Source organism: Pinus tabuliformis, chromosome 7, assembly GCF_031772625.1.
Source record: "Pinus tabuliformis cultivar Carrire ecotype Pingquan chromosome 7, CPIR1, whole genome shotgun sequence".
In the NCBI taxonomy this organism is placed as follows: Eukaryota; Viridiplantae; Streptophyta; class Pinopsida; order Pinales; family Pinaceae; genus Pinus; species Pinus tabuliformis.
Genome location: NC_142293.1, coordinates 521,102,584 through 521,125,585, shown reverse-complemented (window position 1 = coordinate 521,125,585; position 23,002 = coordinate 521,102,584). Strand labels below are relative to the sequence as shown.

The window sequence follows — 23,002 nt, the reverse complement described above, 5'->3', positions numbered from 1 at the left end:
GTGATAGACCAAGAAGACCCTAGACAAAAAGACCTTCCTCCTCCACCAAGTTAGCCCTTCCTTCCAATAGATGATTTTTCCCAAAGTCACCAAGTGTCAGCTTCTCAAATACAACTTCAACCTAGAATTTTGACCTCCCAGCTTCAAAATTTCGACCCAGCTTTAGGACTACAGTTTCGACCCTTCCAACAACTCAGCGACTTCACACGTGTGAGGGAAAGAGAGAAAATTTTGACTTCTTGTTTCTTGAATTTCGTAATTTTTCTTGTCCCAAAAATTGCAGATCGAACTTATTGAGCGAGTGCTCCAAATGAGGTTGAGTTGTTGCCTATAATAGGATATTTTACCCCTCAATTAGATCGACTTGTCTAGTTTGAGGCCGACTTGGTGGAGGAGGCCTAGAAGACCTAATTTACATCAAAATAAATTTGTTTCTTGATTGACAATGCCCAAGAAGGGTCTTTAACATTATGACATGGACAAGGATACTTGACATAAACCCTAGAAGCCTACAATGGAGACTTTGACCTATGAACCATTGACCCAAGCACGAAACCCATGCTTTAGTAAGTCAATTTCTTTAATAATAAAATTATTTTTTCTTTCTTTTGACAAATACATTACATCATGACTCAAATAAAATTATGAACACTGACACTAGTTACATTTTTCAACACTCCCTCTTAACTAGGGAGGTATCCATAATTACACATATAAAGTTTCCTAATTGAAACAATTGCATTTGTCATCCAACATTTTAGATCTTGTTGTGCATCCTTAAAATTTACCTCCAAGCCTAAGCTTGGTTGAAAGAAAGTCAGGGCCACCTTTTGTTGAGAAATCTAGGGCATCATGAATTAGGTGATTTCTCTTAATTAGTAACTACTTGTGAGTGCCTTTTACTTCATTAGATTAGGATCTTCTTTCTGCTTAAGTTATTAGTGTTCTTCTTCATCAAACAGCTACCAATGCATGAACATAAATAGACAAGAGACACAGGATGTAGGCTATCTGCCAGGGCCAAAACCTCTCACTCTTTGAGAGGAAAACCCGCACAAATTCTTCTTATAGAGATTCCAATTGACGAATACCAAGACCAAGACCCTTGACTTATTTGCCACTCCAATACCAAGACACAAGTCCTCTTCCACCTTCTTGTTTACTCCCTCTCGGTTCCTTCTACTTCAGATTTCGCACTACATGAGATCACTTTGGTCATGTGATGACACCGAACTAAGGTCACTATAATGGTACCGAATTCTGTGGTCACTAAGTTTATCAAGGATACCAAACCTCTCCTTTAGCAGTAGCACCAAATCCTAAAGTCACACCACTGAACCATAGTCACTATTCTTTGAGGTAGCACCAAGACCTTCTTCATGTAATAGCACCGAGACCTTCTTCATGTAATAGCATTGAGACCTTGTCACACACTTGTGACCTTCTTTTTGTGGTGGCACCAAATTCTCTTTGTTGTGGTGGCACCGAATTCTCTTTTCTGTGAGACAGAGATTACACCAAGATCCTTACTGTGATATAGCACCGAGACAGTGAGGGGATGTCACTGTGGTATCACCGAAACTTTTGACTGTGATATAGCACCGAGATTTCACATCTGAGATAGCATTGAACTAGAATTTGATAATATCGAAACTGAGCTTATCTTTGTACCCTTATCCGAGCTCCTTGCCTCAACTGTCAACCGAACTTGTCTCTATAGTAGATACTCGAATTGCAGAGGAGATCTGAATTGCATGATTGTGGAATAGGCCGAGCTGCCTATTTATAGTAGTATGTCCATGTAATTAGCCAACATGATCATATGAAGAGTTGTGTCTCTAATTTAAGTGAGCCGACATGAGTTTTGCATTTCATCTTAAAGCTAACTTGAAGAGGGATAACTTGTGCTTGTCTTGGAGGGCTACTTTGACAATTCTATTGACTTATATACATTTGTAACATGCCCAAGAAGGGTCCTTCATACATGACATTGACTCATATTGACTTTATGACCAATCCTAATGACTCACAATGCGAGAAATAATAATAAAAAAATCCTTGCTCATGAAACCCATGAGACAAACATTACAATAATAATTTTATTTTTCTTCTTTACATCAATTACATAAAATCATAATTACACATGTCATTATGAAGACCGGACCCAGTTACACTTTTCAACACCGTTTTCATCTAATTTATGAAGTTCAAACCCACACTTGTGGTTAACACAATCTCCTTGCAATCGTCATGGCCAAAGTCCCTTTAGCGTCGAAGGCACTTGGGTGGTTAGAAATCCAAGGAAGGTATCGTTAATATAGCCTTTGCTATCTTTCCCTGGGTTTCTCTCCACAACTTACATTTGAGACTAGCTTCAAAACAATTGAGGAGAGGGTTTCATCTAGATTAGGCATTTTAATTAAAATCAACCAAGATTTTGCACTTCACCTAGTTTAGTTTTGCATTTCATCCTTCTAATTTTTCATCTCTTGTGGCATAGCTATCATTGTGGGCATTATATCTTCCTTGCAATATTATATCATTGTTCTTGTACTCATCTTTGGTTATATTGCTCATTGTCTATTTACATTGTCATTCTTATCTTGAGCATTTTCTTGAAAGTACAAGCTATTTCTGTTATGCAAGTTATTTTTTTTATCTGCTCATATTTAATATTATGCCATTTCTAACACTTCTTGTAGCATTGTTGTTATTGTAACTTGAGTATCTATTTCTTAGCAAGTACAGTCATTTACATTGAGCATTATTGAAGGCACTGTTACCCCGACACCTGTGGGTAGTGTATATGGGAGAAAAAATTTCTCCTAGATGGGTTAGGTCAGTGTTCTTGTCTCCATTGCCTAATTTTGTGGTTACCCTTGTATCCTAGTCCTGTGGGATCTCCTTTTCTGGCCATTAGCTTTAAGGTTGGCACTACATGGGAAATCATGATTTCGGTTGTGTGGTCCTGCTTCCTGATACCACCTACATTACTCCCTTTCCACTTATTTGAGCCCCATTCATCTCTTTTCCCATCCGGGTCCACATAGGGTTAGCCTCCCCCTCCCTTGTCCACATCTGGGGTAGAGCCTGGAATGATACCTCGAAAGTTGATGTAGCTAAAAAAGTTAAAAAAGCATAATTTGGCCACTCTCAACAAGAAATGTACCACAACATGCAAAAGATGGTCGGAACATTCAAATTTAGCACGTGGGCAAAAGCCAAACATGAGCTCTACCCCTTATTCATGGCCATCACCATGGTTCCTATGGGCCCTAGAGGAGCCCCTTCCATCATTAAGGAAACCATGATTGTCCCAACCCCTGGTGGGTGATGAACTGCCCCACCTCAAGGGGGTATCCACTGCTATATATTACACATCATGCTCTCCATCCGTTGGAGCCCCGAGCAATTATGAAGAAAAATCAATATAAGGCAAAAGGAATATGGAGGGTCGAAAAACAAAGCCCGGACTAACAAATGTACCATGATTTGCTCTCTCCGACACTCATATGCCTAGGTGTAGGCTTCCCTTATTATAGCTACACATGCACCTCGACATGTGGTTTGGATGGTTCCCCCGATCCCCCACTCCATTCCATTATTATATCACTTGCCACCTACCACTTAAAGGATGTACTATGAACATGCCACCCCCTTTAGAGGCTGAAGCCACCTAATAGGGCCCTTCGTTAACTCCTTATTGAGCTTGGAGACACTTGTACATGCTAAAGCCCACTATGGAAGGGCATGACACCATGAAGTGTCCCATTGATCCCATGATTTGTAAGCATTATTACTTGAATATTTTAATGATTTGTTGTATTGGAGGGCAAGGGGATGCATTAGATCTTATACAAGATTTCAAGTGGGTCTTCATTTAGGGCTTAGCCTCCCTATACGGGGGCCTAGACCTCTAGAGGGCCACATTGGCACTTTTAGGGTGAGCGTCGAGAGTCATGGACCTCTACCATAGCAGATATTACTTCAGGGATCCCCAGCGGCATTCATTGATTGCTTGTATTCCACCTTTTGGATGAGGATGATGCACGTGGTCCACCATGCCCAATTGGCTCACAGTTGCACCATAAACTTGGCAGATGTTCCAGGATGCCTCCCACTGGTGAGGGAGGATTTATGTCATTGCTCCAGCCCTTACAGATGGTCTACGGGCAAATTTGATCCATTGGGAAACCCATGAGGATGTCCTTGTGCTCCCACACCCACTTGGGAGCACCATAAGTTCTTAATTGGATAACAAGGGGCCAACCCCTTGTCCACTATGTTTGGAGTCCATTTCTTCATTATGGCACTCCTTGGACTTCATCAGGGCTGCACAAAGGCCCAATGAGTGACTTTGTTGATCATTCAACCCTCTTGAGAGGCGTATCTTTACATTATTGAGCTATTTGGTGGGCTTGTCACCAAAAGTTTTATACTATGCACATTATTTTATTCGAAGGGTTAAATTAGGCCTAATTAGCTAAATAGAATTCATTAGGAAGTGTATAAATACAAGTGTGATGAATCATTTTGATCATCATCATTGGGTTTGGATCATTCTCTGTTGTGAGATTTTCAATATTCGTTTTGGAGGACGAAATTGGATGAATGGGTGAATTTTGATGTTTGGATCTCTTCATTTTGTCTTGGAGCTTCACTATTGGCAAATAATGATGATTGAATATAATTTTTCTTACATGTAAGTACTCTTTTAATGTTATTTTGTTACTTTCTTATGTCACATGCATGTTGCTAGGGATTTTTGTTGTACTAGGCCGAACTTAATGCTTTTCTTATATGAAATTGTGGAAATTTGTCTTTTATAGCAGTGCATCATGTCATGGGCCATGTATGAACGAGTGAACGTTCCTAATTGTCATTCGAAATTGTTCTAGAGGCCTCCTGACTAAGTGAATTCATTCCAAGCATTGAAACATCCTTGACTCCATTTCTCCCAAAGGACTAGGCGTTGATCCTCCATTGGTAATCACCTAAAATCATATTTTTCTCACCCTTCTCTCTTCCTTTCTAGGCCTAGCCTCCATAGGTAACCTAGGGCATCGTTTTTCTCACAACTCAACCATCAAAAAAATTCAATCTCTTGCCCTCTATCGCGTTGTTGTGTCTCCTAGGAGCCCTCCAAATTTGAGGCAATTCTGACGGTGGGACCTTGAGATATTCCAAGCCCTAGTTTTGAGATCGATTCTTGCCCTTGCTTTCCCTTGGCTAGTGACTTCATTGGGATCATTACATCAAAATTAGCTAAAATTTCCCCTTTGATCCCATTCTCCCCCTCAATTAGGTCAAGAACACCTTTGATTGATCAACTCCAAACCCTTGGCCTAATTCTGGGTCTACTTGGTCACGTGTGGTCCCACAGTTTACTGAAGCTAATTCCATAAAGACCACTTGAAAACCAAGTTTCCACAAAGGTTTCTAGGACTAGGTTCCTCCTTGATAAGTCTCATTCACAAACCCTAGCCCTTGAAACTCCCTTGGTCCTTCTTAAAGAGCCTTACACCTCGCTACTCAAACAAGCAAACCATACAATTGAGTCTCTCTTATGAATAGGCCTTAGGAATCACTCCTTATCCTCTTATTGACTCATTTATCTAGAGATTCCCTTTACACCGGGTCTCCTCCTGTCGGTGAAAGTCTGTAAAGAGCAAGGAGCCTTAGCTGAGTTGACAATGGGCTATCACTCCATTGTTGCCCTTGACCTAGCAGTTGCCCTTTTAGGATCCCCTCCTAGGACCCCTGCTAGTTTGAGCGGTAAGAGGCACTAGTCTACATTTGCATCCTATTTTGCCTCATTGATCTTAATTGCACTTATCTTAACAAACATTTCTCATAATTTCTCATACTTGTTCTAATTATCAACAAAGTTACTCTAATAATAATTTGCCTTGCCCTTAAAGTCTCCTAGAATTTGTTGTTCCAACAAATTTCCCCCTTCCATCTACCCTTAAAGACTACCCCCCTTGACTTAGCTAGGAGAGGGTCTAAATGGACTGAATAGGGATTCAGAGTGACAGTCTATGTTCTGAGCGTTACGCCTTAGGTGTACACTTTAGTCGACAACAGGACACACTAACGGATTTTGTACGATCATATAGCAAGAATGAAAAACTCTAGGAAGCAACCATCAGCATACGATGATCATGATGAATTTAAAAAAACCAAAATAACTTAAAAACAATTATATGTACACCAACATTGCTACAATAATTACCTCAATCACAGGCACTCCCATCAATCTCAGAAGCTTTTTACAATCCTCATTATGTTGTTTTGTCACCTGCCAGGATCAAACATAAACGAATGCTGGTGATTCATTGGATGAGTTATAAAGATTCGCCACTACAGTTCCATGAAATTAAAAAAAAAAATACCTGCAAAACTGCCACTTGAACATTATTTATACACAACTCTAGACTGTGATACACCAACATTCTACTATAAAAGCATAACTAATACACAGACTGATCAGTTTCAATTCAGCCAATAAATGCATAGAGGTTTGTGACAATACAGTTCAATTGCTAAATAAAGAAAAGGAAAAAACGACTATTATACAAGAGGCGAGAAACCCATGCTTAGCAAAAAAACCAAGCAGTTGTTAATGATGAGACAAAATTGATGGCATTCAGTTCATTTTCATTGTGAACCCAAATACTTGGATTACAAAATCACTGTGTATGAACCATTGATTTTCACTCTCATAATTAACAATAATCCATGTCAGCGTGATTTAAAACATAACTGTCAAAAGTAAATAGCAAACTTGCAAAGTCAATAGGGCCTTCTTAATCCAATGCCACAGCGACGTTCTCCTACACTCCTTTTGGGTTCTGTTAGCGCTGAATTTTCCCCAGCAGATTCAAGTGTCAAGTTCCAGAAAATTCATTAGTTCATTGGAGATCAGGAGGCACTGTTTTAAAGCCTGTCGACATCATTCAGCAACAACAATCCATGAATGCAATCATACCTAGCATATGGTCATAGATCCTTGTTAATTAGATTTGAAAACTGGACAGGAGTTTCTTGCAAGTAGATCTAGGTGACGCATTCACAGCACAGGATTACATGCCTCCCAGTGCATAGTTGGACAAGTTTACAGTTACAATGGAGTATAAAACTCACTTTTATATTTGATTGTTCAAGTTTGAAATAATAATAACAGTAATTATAAAATTGAATGATGATTTACATAAATGGTGGTCTTGGCTTTTAAATGCTTCTGGTGACCCTTCAATCATGTCTGTATGATCGTACCATCTAATAATTACACAAGATTTAAATCATAACCAACATTTGACACTCCTTTATTTATATATGTTATTTTATATTCATAACATCATTTCCTTCAAAACTTCTCATCCTCAAGTCATTCATAAAAGAAATATGTAGAACTCTATACCACACATTTCACATTTTGGATATATTTTAATGCCTACAAATCTGGTAGATCATATTAACCAACATGTATATATTTCCTTTGGCATCAATGGCTAAAAGCATAGAGCCCCAGGCATTCCACTAGCATTCTATATGTCCTCATACCTGCTGGACACTCTGTGTTGTAAATAGTTTCTCAGGAATGGGCTAGCAATGGCAACCCAGCGAGGCCCCAATGCACATCTATTGGGGGATCCTTTGGGAACACCAGTTCAGGATATCCTACACCAAAAATTGCAAACATTCTGTAGCACCCATGTAAGAGTTGATGTTCTGTGAACACGCAACGCTATGCAAGCAATCAGTGAGAATGGTGATTGGTATGTCACAGTGAGAGGGACATACATCAAAAATTTTGGAGTCATCAAGGCTCCTCATCTGCTCCCACAATTTATCCCCAATAAGCTGACTCTCCAGGGGGTAGCCTATCAAATGTTTATAAATGGAGTCAGTGCATCACTCTCCCAAGACAAGAAAGCATTATGCTGCCCTTTGTCTTTCTTTATAAAGCCATACGGGATTAAGGATGTAAAGGATGTGATTGCAGAAGCGAAGCTTCCGCTGCCTTCCACTCCGACAAAAAATGATTTTGAAGGCATAATCCTTTAAATATAGTCAGTCGTTGTTGTCATGCCTGCAAATGCAAGTGACCGTACTAGAACAGACTCTGGAAGGAAAATAAGCATATAGGAGAGCAACACCATTGGGTATCCAACCTTCAGGATGGGCAGCGGCAATGGGGGAGGCTAGGACAAGAAAAAAAAGCAACTGGAAACGGAGAGACTCGAGAAGGAAGCCAGAATGAGAATAGAGAAAGAAGTTGAAGCTCTAAGGCTGGAAAAGGAAGTTGAAGATTTAAGACAGCAGAAAAAGGAAAAGAAACCAAAAAGGAATGAGGATTTAAAACTGCCTCAAGACGAAGCTTGAAAATGGAGAGAAGAAGAAGAAGCACAGAGAAAAGGCAAGAGGAGCAGGAGAATCAGAACCCACAGACACACAAACTTCTCATTCTAAAACCTCATATGGAACCCAAGGCCATCCATCACAGAAGGCTACTTTCCCCTAGGTAAACATGGCTTGGGAAAGTTCGCCCCTTCCAAATTCAATGCAGTTGCAATTTTGGATTTGTTTGTGTTTGACAAAACCAAAGATCAGGTAGTGAAGCAATCACACAAAAGGCTCAAACCTAAGTCACAGGGCACGTCCTCCAAGGTCTCGTGTTCCGTATTTAACGTGCCGGACAGGAAAAACGCCCTAAAACGTGCCGAAAACGTTTTTGAACGTGTCCTAGAAAATATAAAACGTACTTTGTCGTTTTCTTCGTGTCCTAGTAATGGAAAACGAGTTTTCTGAGTCTAAAAAACGTTGCCCCCACGAAATCAATAGCTTTAAAGCCCATGTAATTATTTTTTCGAGGTTCTTTTGCTATTTTCCTCCGATGCCGTCGCTCTCCGTCGCTGTATAATCACCATGTGGAGTTGACTCATCTCCTTGGAGCTGTTTGGTCGCTGGAAAGTTTGGCAACTTGGCAGCATGTGTGAGGTTCAAGTAAGTCGTAGACCATATGGCATAGACGCAGTTAAAACTTAAGCGGCAAGTCCGTTAAAAATCTGTTTGATTCGTAACAATGACTAGCTGAGGGCCTGAGGCTATAATAAAATAAGATGTCCATTGTCATTGTTCTCTACACCTAGGATTTTCCCTCTTCTTTCGTATCTAGCAAACCAGTTCTAGTTAAACAATATATATACAGTTGAGGGAAACTGTATATCTGGTTCTGCCAGAAAATGTGGCTTCCCAAAGGGTTCTCCACAAGGTAGGCTTTGCCCGAGAAGGTGTCCTCAGAAATTATGTAAACATAAAAGGAAACATCCGAGATTGCATACTGTATGGCTACGTATCACCTGCTTGATTACTACACTATTTCTCTCTCTATTTAAAATACCTTAACTATTATGGTGTCTTAATACCATTCCATGTGCAACTTACATTGTTGAATTCCAGGGCCGGTATACAAATATAAATAAGTCTACTCAGACACACTGTCATCTAATCAAATGTTACAATAATATAATAATGATTATGTCAGACAATTTTCAATCCACTAGATTTTCATTCGAACTATTAATTTTCTTTGGTTTTTGAAATCAAATTTGTTCTGGTTATGATTATATCAAAAGCGCAGTGTACCTACTGTTTAACAATTTAATATCAAAGTACATATCTATAAATTTAAAATCTTTGTTTCATTATTGACCCCCAAAATCACAATTGGATCTAAATCAAGACCAAGTATATCACTAATTTCTAAATTCAAGAATCAAGACCAAGCATATCACATTCTAATTTCTAAATTTTGATTCTATTTTTTTTTAAATGAACTATGAACTTTGAAGTAATTATATTTTAATTTGATTAGATAAGTTGCAGCCTGCAATTTAATATGGATCAAAAACTATATAGATATATATATATATATAATGTGTCCCTCGTGTCATGTTTCCGGGTCGTTGCGTTTCGTATTGAATACTCGTATTTACGTGTCCTCCGTGTCTCGTGTCCTCATGTCATGTGACTTAGGTTCAAACTAGCAGGAGTTTCCAATCTCACAGTCACATCCAAAACCCTATTGTTGGCAAATACAAGAACCAATTCCATTGCCACAACTTGTACAAGGGTTTCCCTTTCCCAAACTTTGGAATTCAAAATCAGAAGCATAGCAAAGGAAACTGAAGAATACAATCAAAAGATAGACCAACTGAAACCAGAGGTAGCTCCCTATAATGCAAATATGACCAACTTGTCCGAGATCAAGGCTTGTGTTTCTTTAACTCCATGATGAACCTGATATCACTCAGCGGCTGATGTACGCCAACCTTCACGAGTTCCAATGTCATGCAACTCAATTCCTAGCCTACCTAGAAAATATCAAGGATAAAAAGGTACTGCTATATGGAGTGATGGCATTGTTGTCATTGATGGCAAAGAGGCAACAGCATGGCAAAGCATGACTAAGGAGCACCAAAGGAGCTGCAGCAAGCATGTATGGTTGTGATCAAGGCAAAGAAGCAGCAAAAGAGAAGCAAAAGATGAGATGTCAATGAAGCAGCAAGGAAAAGAAGCAGGAAAAAAAGAGGTGATGGTAAAGGAGCAGCAACAAGGCAAAGAAGCAGGAAAATGCATTAACTGGTTTGTTGGAGAAAATTGTTGTGATGCATGGCAAGGCTCCATGACAGCAAAGGAAAGGCTGCTGAGACAATGACATGAAGAGGTTGTGATGCAAGTCCAAGGAAAAGGCAAAGATGTTGCAGAGATTATTGTGATGCATTAATAGAAAATGTTGCTATTGATCATGAGAAATGAATGCTCAATTATATAGTCATATGTTATTCCTATAATGTTACGTGATGATGGCAATATGTTGATGAATTTAATTGTTACATGTGGATGAAAAATAATATTGGGCAGAGCATTTATTTTTGTTTTCTAATATTCAAAATATGAAGATTTTGGAAACGAATGAGTGTAAGGCAAAGAGTAAAGCCTGTTCACTTCATATTCTTATGTGGGATACAAACAACCAGCAAACTATCTTTATAAATAACGTGATTTTGGAGGCAAGGTTGAGTTAGAGAGTTGGAGAATGTGTGAGAGTTGATTGAGGTGTTATGCATTAGTTACCTGGCACATATGAAGCTTATGTGAAGCAGATTTGAAGGGAAGAAGAGACAGAAATGAATATAAAGATATGCAAAATTTATGACCACATAAACCAGCGCATTGTTGTTTCTTGTTTGTATCAGGGGATTGCAGTCTCCTTTCAAGTAGTGGCTTGATAAATATCAAGTTGGAGCTTGTTGAGGTAGGAGCCTCCTATGTGTTGTAGCCTACAAAAAACGTATGGGAGTCACAGCTGTTGATTTGGGGTAGCATCGGACGTGCTCTAGGCCTCAAATTTTGCAGAGAGGCTTGGGCACATGCATTCCAAAAACCCCAGAAACTGTTTTGGGAAATTCCACCCAAAGACTATTTTATTAAAATAATTAATATTTTTAAGGGAGTTCCTAAGTCTAAACTCAGGAAATTAAAATATTAATGGGTATTAATCTAATTGTGGGTGTAACTTCTAGAAAAAGACAGAGATCAAGTCAAAACGATTTGAGCCTTTGATTAGGAGTTAATCTAGGTCGTTGGTTGTCCATCAGGAAGATATATGAAGGAGCTTGAGGGTCATTTGGAAAACACACCAAGAGAGATCAAGAAATCGATTTTCTGAAGTGACAAGCTCTTAGGAGGAAAATTCGACTGAGGAGATTTCTTGCAGTTGAGGGGTAGGGATAGCTTCCGGAGAGAGTGATTTTCTCAGCCGGAGAATCATTAGCAAAGAGAGCTAGAGAGTAATCCAACAGTGGCAGCGCTGAGCCAAAGGGGCTGATGCAAAGGCAGCGTTGAAGCCAATGAGGAGTCCGAAATTTGCAAAGGGAATTCAAGTTTCAAAAGTCGGGAGTCGTGGTGTGAGACCGGGAGGCAAAAATCGAATCTCTTGAGCAGCAAATCGACCAACCGGAGGATTGACACAGTCCCCAGAGTACTTGACGCTGGGTTGACACAAACACTGTGCAGAGGCAACCAGAAAAGCTAGGGGCAATCAGTCTCTAGAAGACCTAGAGACCGAGATTCTCTAGGGAAGTTGTGAAGGTGCAGTATAAGAGACTGAGACCGAGTTTCTCTAGGAGGAAAGGCAAAAGAAGGAAGAGTTTGAACATCAAGGTGGGTGACAAGGTTCTTGGAAGGATACTATAGTCAAGGGCTTGAGTCATGGTCTTGGTACTTACCAATTGAAGATCTAGAAGAAGAATTTATCGAGTTTTCCTCACAAGACGTGAGAGGTTTTGGCCCTGGCTGGAGAAGCCTATATACTGTGTTACTTGTCTTTATTTATTGATAATTGTCTTGATGAAATGAACAAACTAAGAAATATCATAAGTTAAGAAGTAAAAACATATCACAAGCAATTATCAAGCAGAGAAATTGTTAACATTGAATGCCCTAGATTTTTCAACACTGATAGGGTCTGCACAAGGATTGAGGAAAGAGAAGTTTGGAGGAGTCAAGGGTTGGAGAAGGGAGGTATTTCAGGAGGGAATTTTGCAAGAGACTTAGAGGCATTTCAATGGAAATTTTGGGCACTAATCAACAGAGCAATTCTTGAAATGCGTACAGCCAGCCAGTGAAGGCCAATTTGCACTTTTTAAAGGATTCCGAGTCAGCTGGAGTCAACCCAAACCCTTTTTGGGTTTTTGTGGGTTTGGTGAGACGAGGTCAGAGATTTATTGCAAAAGATTTTGAGCAGTTTTGAGGGCAAGAACTCCAGTTCTATTCCACTAGAAGATTGCAAAAGTTCCTAGGCAGTGCGCAAATTTTGTGGGAGACATTTCCAGCACTTGGGTCATCATATCTCCACCTGGGTTTTCATAGCTTGCAACAACAAGCCTAGGTTCTATTTTTCCTATCATTTGATGTCCTCAGCGTCGAATATTAATAAAATGGCTCAGTTATTTCGCCCTACTTCTTTGAAGTATTGATTTGTGTGCATGGTTAAAATTTTAATTGTTGTAGCTTAGTTTCCTAGTTGGAATATTACAAACTTCAAGCTATTGATGAATTTATCACTAATGCAGAACTTGTGACTACAACACTTAATGGTTTGCCTGACTCACGGGATTTGTTTGCTTCTAGTATTGTGGCAAAAAGGATATTCCAAGTTTTAAGGAATTATGGACCTCATGTACTCAAGAGGAAACTAGACTTGTCTCAAGTGGGAAGATTCCAAGACCTCAAGATGGTGACACAAGCTTCTGCATCCCACTTTAAAGATGGCAAAGGAAGGAGAAATTTTGGAAAGTTTCAAAGGAATGTTAGAAGGAGACCTCCACCCTCTCAAGGAAAGAAGGATATGTTGAAAAATTCAATGTTTTCGTTGCAACAAGTATGGCCACTATCAATACAAGTATCCTAAAGGAAATAATAATAAGAAGCAAAAGGGCAAGCAACATGCCTCAGCTGCAAATATTGATGACGATGAGTATCCACATCAAAACAAATTCAAGAATGGCACTACAAGAGCATCAGTAGTTGATGATAAGGACAAGGATATGTTTTACTAGGTTGATAAGATTGCATATAGATTTCAATAATTTCTGCAATAAGGCAAGGAGCAAGAGGGAGTTGACAATTCCCTACAATCCTCAAAACATAAGCACTCTATATCTGTCTTCCTTGATTATTATTGTTTTGATTTGTTTGCCTCTTGTCTTTGTTTCCTTTGTTGGGTTATAATTGTTCCTCTATGGGCCTTGTTGTCACGCGGATTGACACGACAACGCTCAGACCGGGGGCTGTCACCTTGATCCCCGATCCCTCCGTTTAAGCCTGTCTCCCGTGGCTAAGGGGGGTAGACCCTATGAGATAATGAAGACCAACTACCAAACAGTTGGGTTGGGAGACACGAGACACGATATGATAAGCACTAGATGGATTTGATTAATTTAGCAGACCAGTGCCTTAAGAGATTGTTATTAAAATGATTACTTGTTAGATGATATAGAAACATAAACCGTGAACAGCAATCATTTGTCATCACAATGCTCTTAGAATGATCAAAACGATATCCAGCAACTGAGAATTTTAAAGAGATGAATGCTTTAAACCACCACGAGAATCATAAATCATTAACCAGATATCATATTTCGTATCTCGACTTGAAAATTTTAGATCTCAGCATGAAAGATGATAATTCCCGAAAATAACTGAATCCGGCAATTTTTTTTATTTTTTTTTTTTTAAACAAAAGTTAAAAAATGAAATCTAAAACTAAACTATATTAAAAATAAAACTAAGCCTAAAAAAACTAATCAAAACATAAACATTTTTTGTTTTATTTTTATGAATCTATATTTAATTGAAGAAAACTAAAAAAAAAAGAAATGAAATATCAAAATACTAAAATTTTATTACTAAATAACAAAAACGATTATAAGATTTAATTTAATCTAAACAAGACTAAAATAAAAAAGAAATAACCTATGTCTAAAATCTAACTAAAAGGAAAAAGAAAGTCTCTTTATTTTTTTATTTTTTTTTATTATTTTTTATGATTTTAGAATTTATATATATATATATATATATATATTTTAATAGAATAAAATCTTTAAAAAAATGAAACGATTTTAAAATAAAACTAAAATCTAAAAATTAATAAAATTTAAACTATGATAAAATAAATTCAAAACCTAAATACAACTTATCTACGCAATCATAACATTAGGTTTAAAACAAAAAAATAAATCTAATAAAACACCTAAAACTAATTTCTAAAATCGAAGATAGAAAAGATGTAACCCTGGTCAGCGTAGAATGAAACGCGCAGACGTCCATTTGCTGAGGCTAACCGACAGGGGAACCGATCGAATGCTGACCCCAACAGAACACACCCGAAAAAAATGATACGCAGAGGTTTCAAAGAGAGTACCTGGCCCGAGACTGAAGAATGCGGACGGATTTACCTGATGAAACTAGAGCCTCAACCGCTGTTTCACTTGAACGTTGATCCCTTCTTATCGTTTTCTGCGTTTGAATGACTTCGCTTTGGACTGGATTTGCTGCCTGGCGTTCACTGGAGAGGACCGATTTCACGTTGAAGGCTCTTAGCTTAGGACGGCTGATCTTTCAACGCATGGTTTGAGGCCTCAAATCATGACCACGTGAAGTGTAAAGTATGCAAACTGGGTCATTCGTTGGTAGCCCGCCCTTCCTGTTCAGAATGATGAAGCTTGATGCCATAAACCCTTGTTACAGTGCCTCAGGACAGAGATTATATGAAGCTTAAGACGGTCAACAATGCTTCACTGCAAGTTGGCTCAGAACTGCATCAAATACTTAGGGTTTTTCTTTGCCATTTCGGAATGTCTTCATGATTAAATATCTTAAGCCGCAAGTACTTTAAGGAGCTCCGGACTGAGCACGTTGGAGCGATTTCGATTTGGATTGGACTTGCTGGCTAGGCAGCTGCAATAAAAAAGGAAAATAAAACCCTAATTAAAAAAAAAAATTGAAACCCTAGAACAGGTGATTAATGTACAGATTTGGCCCCTTAACAGCCAGATTCAGCAATGAGCACAGGAATATTTTAAAGAAATAAAGATTTCAGATTTTCACTGTGAAGAACTTCAGAAAATCTCTCATGCAAATTAGAAAAATAAACCGAATGATAGACCCAGGATCAAATCCAACTGGGCTCAGCAAAAAATGCTTGCGGGAGTTGGCTGGTTCAGCCGAGAACTTCCCCTAACGCCCACAAATCTTCTTCGATAAGGGTTTTCTGCACAGCTCAGAACAACCATCAGTAAAGAGGGCAAAAATGCTGCTAGGTCTCAGAAAGTAATGGAGATACCTGCCATTACTTCAGAAACCCTAACAACACTCAAACCCTAGCAAGTGAACAAGATACCTGTGCTCACAATACTCTACAATAAGCTATTATTAATCGCTGAAAATAACATATGCAGAAAATTAAACAATCTCACAGCATTTCAAGAGAGTAACACCAGCAAGATATGGACCCCAAAGTCTTCTTTTATTAACCAGAAACAGATTTACAAGAGAGCTTCTTCAGTACCAGACTCACAGATCTTATTCCCATTGATCTAAAAATGACCCCTAGCACCCTACTTAAAGGAAATGACTCCAACGGCTAGTTCGAGTGATCCATGTCGCAATGATCTCGACCGCTGATGAGGATCAAGACATCTCTTGATCTTATCCGTCGATTTATTAAAAATAATATTTTGCATTCATTCACTTAAAATATTATTATTTTATTAGTTAGGGTTTTTGCTCTATTTTTTAATTTTTTTATTATTTTTTCATTTTTTTAATTTTTTAATTTTTATTTGTTTTATTATTTTATTATTATTATTTTTTTATTTATTTTTTATTTTTATTTTTTTAATTCATTTTAAAATGGATCATCGAACTAAGCCTTCGGAAACATCACCTAGGACCTAGGACTTAGGACACATGAGGGGATTTAAAACATTTTCAACCCTCAAGACACATTTCATGATGACTTTTTACAATTTACATCTCAAGGGGACAAACCCACTTAATACAGACCCTCACAAATCACCCAATTTCTGCGACACACTTATAATCTAGCAGATCAACACACTAGGATTCTCCTAAAGTTCTAATAACAAAATGCATCCCGGCTTTGGGGTCAGGCTGAAGGAAAACTCTGCCGATCGTAGATCGGTGAGACGAAAAACCTTCCGGGACGTAGATTATCATTAGAAAGTTAGGTCCACCTAGGCAATTTACATACACGACTCATATCTACTAAGATTATTTACAATTCATACATGCAGACTGGGTTTACAATCAAAATGATCAAGCTGTTGATGACCGCAGGATGGCACGAACACGTCGATCAGGTGCTGCCCCTTTTCGCAAAAAAAGGGGGGGGTACTGCATGCGGAGTTGACCGGTAGTGGTCAACAGGCCTCCTAGTGAGGATTGCATGTACATCATGAAGGTTGCCATGGCTTTAGAAACAGTCAAAAGCATTGGAAGAATGAAGCAAAGTTTGTGGCAAGAGGATTCTCCCAGAAGTGATTCGCGTTTGAAAGGGAGAAATTGTACAAACCAGAAGGGCTCCAGAAGCAAGCAGGCCAGCGAGTTTGAAGGATGTCATTGTGCCAAAATCTATGGAAAACCAGTGACGACTTCAAGGTGGATTTACAAGATCAAGCTTTTGGGTGATGGATAGCAAGTCCATAGCCATTACCATGATATCCAATCTGATGCAGCTGAGGGGCAGAGGGAGCAGCCTGGATTGTTTCAACAGGATTTGTTTAAGCATTAGAGGGAGCAGCCTGGATTGTTTCAGCAGGATTTGTTTAAACAATAGAGGGAGCACCCAGTGTGGATGACTGGAAAGTAGCTGTGGTAATGGATTCAAACTGGTCAAATTATGGTTGATCCAAGGCATTTGGCACAAGATGTGTTAAGGTATCGGCATGGTATAGTTGGATATGGATTGAGATATTCTTCATACAGTTGTTGAGATTCACAGGTTTAGATTCAGCCGGAAGTACTGAGGACAAGAAAAAGCACATTGGGATGTTGTTTCAATTTGGGCTCCATTATGATATCTCAGATGAGTAAGAAGAAAACTTTTGTTGCACTCACCATCGCTGAAGATGAGTATATTGTTGCTCGTTTGGCGAGTTGTGAAGCGGTATAGCTTTGGAAGCTACTCGAGGGATTGATTGATCAAGTGCTAGAACTGGCATTGATCTATTGTGACAACCAGAGTTGTGTGAATCTTTCAGAGAATTTAGTGTTCCATGACAGGTCGAAGCACATCGAGATAAAATGCCACTACATTCAGAGCACTGTTCAGAAGGGAGCAGTGAGGCATTAATAAATCTCTACTAATGAGCAGGTCATTGATATTTTCACAAAGCCTTTACCCCAGGTGAAGTTTGTTTACTTTAGGGACAGGCTTGGAGTGGTTGAGAATCCCTCCCTCGATGAGAGTTGGCATTGATGTTATAGCATCAGGGGGTGGATAATCTCTCTTAGGTCATGGGTTTTGACTGGGAAACCATGGTTTATAGTTGGGGAGATTGGCCCAGTTAGCATTAAGGCCTAGATTACTCCCTCGATTAGTGGGGTCCTGACCATATTGCCATGGGGTTTGGCTAGTTGGTTCAGCTTGTGCCTTATAGATCACAAGTGACTACATGTGGAATGGTAAATGGGCCCTGAGTTTCACCATGGGTCAAGTGGGGTTCCTAACAAGACTCCAAGTGTTGACTTGGCACACTGGTGTGGTCTCACCATGGGTCAAGTGGAGTTCCTAACAAGACTCCAAGTGGTGACTTGGCAGATTGGTGTGGTTTCACCTTGGGTCAAGTGGGTTCCTGACAAGACTCCAAGTAACTTGGTAGATTGGTGGCCCAAGGACTAGTGGGTAGCTAGTTCCTCTATTTGATGTTGATGTGAGGATGCTTCCCACATGGTTCTAGTATAGAACATGAGGTGGATGGATTCATTAACATAGCTGAGCTCTTTCAAATCTTTTCTTGGAAATGGAAAAATTTTATTCATCATATGTACATCTGTGGAAGTCAAGGAGCAATACCTCCTTGGCTAAGAGGGAGTGTTAAAATATTGTAGTTGTGATCGGTATTTAAGTCAACAAAGTCAAAGGGAAACAAATTAATATTTTATTCATATCGGATCCAAATTTGAAAGGTCGACCCCACCAATTGGAGGGGTTTGACTCTTGGTTAAAACCCACAAGATAAAACACATATAAATTGACCAGAAGACCTCCTCATTTGAATTTGTCCAAGAGAAAAAGGTTTATGTTCACACATGTGAAGGAGAAGGAAGATACATTGACCAGCGAAGTTTGACCAACTTCTCATCTATTTAACTAGAATTGACTTTAACCATTTATTGTGTTGTGTTGACAAAATCTTTGACTAGTTTATTGGAGCGAATATTCTGGCCTCTTTAGTTGAAGGTTGACTGATTTTTTGGACAAAAATTATAGCATTGACTTTTATGTTTGGACTAGCTTTGACCGTAAGTCAAATTGGGCGGCTTGACTAAATCTTTCTGTGGAGCAGTAGGGCTGAAATTCAACCCCTTGAAACTTAGTTGACCAAAAGCCAAATGTCAACCTCTTTGACCAAATTTTACTCGTGAGCAAAAGTTTGCCTCTATTTTGACTTGGTTTGACTTGAATATGATATGGTCAATGCGATGATATTTTGATTAGAAAAGAAAATGTACATTTTGATTGAATTGGACAATTTATCCTAAGAAAAGATTTGTTGGGTTCTTCCCGGATTTGGATTTTTCCAGGGTAATTTTTTGTCTCTTGTGCATCATTGTTTTATTGTGATCTCTACTACCCTACTATATTAGGGTAATTACTTTATGATCTGCAATGTGCTAAAGAAGTAATTATATCATGGGAAGTAATTATCTGGCAAAAAATTTGTGCTTGTTTTAATTGCACTATAAAATCAACAAGAGAGGGTCGAAGCCCTAGAAGGACGTCGAATGGCCTCAAATCTGGGAGAAGAAGGTCAAAAGGCCTTTGTGCTGAGCACAGGGAGCTAAGGAAAGGTCAAAGCCTATATTGAGGCTAGGCCACATGTAGAGTAAGGGGTCGAGAGCCCTCAAACCCTTGGAGAGGCAAGGCCAAGGCAAAAATAAAGGAGCCAAGGTGTTTTGTAATTAGGCCACAAGCCTAGAAGGAGGCCAAAAGGCCTCTAGTTTGTGAAAAAAGGGTTGAGGTGCCTCAGAGTTGCAGGAAGACTAGCGAGGGTTATGAATGAGGTTGTTGTTCATTGTAAGTGGCTTGATGAGTTGGTTTAGGAATTTTGTTGTGTTCTTAAGAGAGGCCGAAGGTGATCTAATAGGACCGAGTGCCATCAAGACCGATCAAAAGGCTTCAATAAAGAGACCTAAGAGCCTCAAGGTGTTGTAGACTGACCAAGAGATGGATAATATGTGTCCAAGACCTAGCAGAAGGGGGTTGAGAGCCTCAGTAAATCTGAATCAACCAAGAATTCCACCAAGGGTTAGATCAAGTATTCTAAGGGATATATCTGAGGGGCCAAAGGATAGATCAGGAGGGTCATAGGCCTCAAGGACAAGAGCAAATATGCAAAAGGTCATCTAAGGAGGACGAAGGTGGTTAGAACTTAGGAATAGGGCTGCAAAGGGTTTAGGCAGGTTGGGACTCAATCATTAAGAGCAAACAACAAAGTGACCTTTGTGGGGAACCTTGTGCCCTACAACCAGTAGAAAAGCCATTGTAGGAGTAAAAAGGGTCTATTGAGCTAATTTTAAGGAAAGAAGCCCTGATCAGGGTTGTACAAGAAGTCTATCAAGTAATAAAAGGAGACAGCAAGAGAGAAAGTGGTCTAAAGGGAATTGATCATTGTGTGAAGATTAGAGGCAAAGAACAACCAGGAGCAGTGGACAAGAGAACTAGAACAGCTAAGGACCAAGGACTACCATTAGAAAGTCAAGATTTGTCTTTGTATTTGTATTGGGCAATTGAAGATCTAAATGATAAGGCCTCAAGCCCTAGTTGTTGTATATTGTGTATACTAGTTTGTATCAGGGTTTATAAAAGGCCATGATCTCTGGTATGAGAGACCTATGATTCTTTTATTGATGGACTAATAAAGAATGAGGTTTGGGCCAACAATCTTGTGTACTTTGATTGATTTCACTACTGATATATTTTGTTGTGCAAAGTGCTTTTGTGTTGGGCTTCTCTAGTGTGTTGTGTTCCTAGCTAGCTAGGACACATACCAAACCTAAAGGGCATGGAAATTTCAACATCTAGTAATGTGTGCACTAAGAAATATTTCTTCTATTTATACTATCAGTGGAATCAAAACACTATTGTAGCATCCTGTAATAAACTTATTTGCATGAAGAATATAGTTCTTGATTTCCTTTTCTGAAATGTTTGCTATGGGATGGTGAATGAGAGGTTGTGCACAGCAATGTAATGGCGGCCTTTTATGCTTTTACATTCATGTTCATACATGCTTAGACTTTTTTTGAATAACTTCTTGTTCTTGGAATACTAACAGGGACGTGACTAAGCTTGTATACACTAGTCGAATTATGTTCCTAGAAAGAATAGGTAGCCTAACACTACACTATGCATATAGATCAAGAACTTTTTGTATTTTGCATCCTACCTTTGATTTCATATTCAATAGTAGCATTTTTGGGGCTAGAATCCAAACAAGTTCCCTATTCTAAATAATGTTAAATATAATGGAGACTCATCGAGGAGAACCCCTACTATTTGTTGGAAAATCAAAGATATTGTATTAGGGTTTGATTCTCCTTTCTTGATAATTACTTGTGAGTGTGGTGGCTTCTTTTACTTCTTTAATATCATATCTTTCATCAAGCAATTATATATACATGAAGATCACAAAACAAGAAACACAAGATATAGGCACATGCCAAGGCAAAACCCCACTCAAGGGGAAAACCCAGTCAAAGTAATTCTTCCTTTCAATAGTATTATTTGAGACTCTTCACCCTAGACCAAGGCCAGACTTTCCCTTCACACCATGTTAGCCTCCAAGATATTTGATCCCTTCTAACAACTTTGACTAGGCAACAGTTCCCAGCGACATGCAGCTTCCGACAACAGCAAAACCCTAGGAGACTTTGATCTCCCAAACCAGACCACGAAACAAAGAGAGAGAGAGGCACCATAAGGTTGATTTTCCTCTTCTCTAGATACTCCCCCAAACTTGCACTTGTTTCCTCCTTCCGACAGCAGACTTTGCACTTCCTAACGCTTCTAGAGATATCAGATTACTTGAGAGAGTGAGTGCTCCAAATGACTTCAACCTCCTCCAATATATAGGCTTCTAGTCGAATGGGGGTCCTTAGGCCGACTTGATCTTCCTTAGGCCAACATGATGTGGAGGACACATAATTCATATTTGACTTGATACAAAACCTTTTTACATGATCCAAAAGCCCAAGAAGGGTCTCTTCGAATGTACAATGACTCTATAAACTCAATATTAATCCTAGGAGTCCACAATGGGGACTTTGACAAATATAATGATGACCCAAGGGCCAAGCATGAAACCCATGCTTTAATAAGTCATTGTTACATTCTTTTGACAAGTACATTACATAATGACTCAAGTACATTAATGAAGACCAAACATAGTTACCTTTTCCAACACTACCTCTTAACTAAGGAGGCATTCATAATGTACAAATACAATGGAAGATCTCAAACTATATGAAAACATGAAGAACCTTTATGTATTGCAATGCGATGGACTAGATTCCTGACCATGGCAATCTATCCAACCAGTCACTCAGCAATTTAGGTACCGCAATGCCATGGACTAGATTCTTGACCAGGGCAATCTATCCAATCAGTCACTCAACAATTTAGGCACTGCAATGCCATGGACTAGATTCCTAACCAGGGCAATCTATCCAGGTGGGACTAGGGCGACATAAGCTTTCAAGGTACCATCAAGTTTACTTGCTAACCACTAACCCAAACATACAGGTGTGTATCCAAAACCGAGCTCAATAAACAACACCACCTTTTCAATTCCAGGATTCCTAACATCAACACCTAGTGTCGGCCTGATGTCTCCCCAAGCAATGCTTCGCTCGCAAAGCATCAACAAATCTCTTCCATTCCTTTATCATTGATACAATCACCAATATCTACCAAACCCGGCAAGTTCCTTAGATATTCGAACTTCTTATTAGGAAGAGCCTTTGTCAGAATGTCTGCTACCTGTTCGTCTGTCGGAACATATTCTAGCTTCACGATCCCATCCTGCACCAAATTCCCAATAAAGTGGAACTTATTATTGATATGTTTCATCCTTGAATGAAACACGGGATCTCTAGACATCTTGACACAACCTTGATTATCACAGTT

General features: G+C 39.1%; 1 protein-coding gene across 1 annotated transcript in view; it reads right to left on the bottom strand.

Annotated features, from left to right (window-relative positions):
- The window catches only part of LOC149248355 (flap endonuclease 1-like), a 236,807-nt gene that overhangs the window by 158,008 nt on the left and 55,797 nt on the right, over positions 1-23,002 (bottom strand). The window contains 1 exon segment of the mRNA XM_089458406.1: positions 6,236-6,301. Within this exon segment, the coding sequence (XP_089314532.1) occupies positions 6,236-6,301 (66 nt within the window).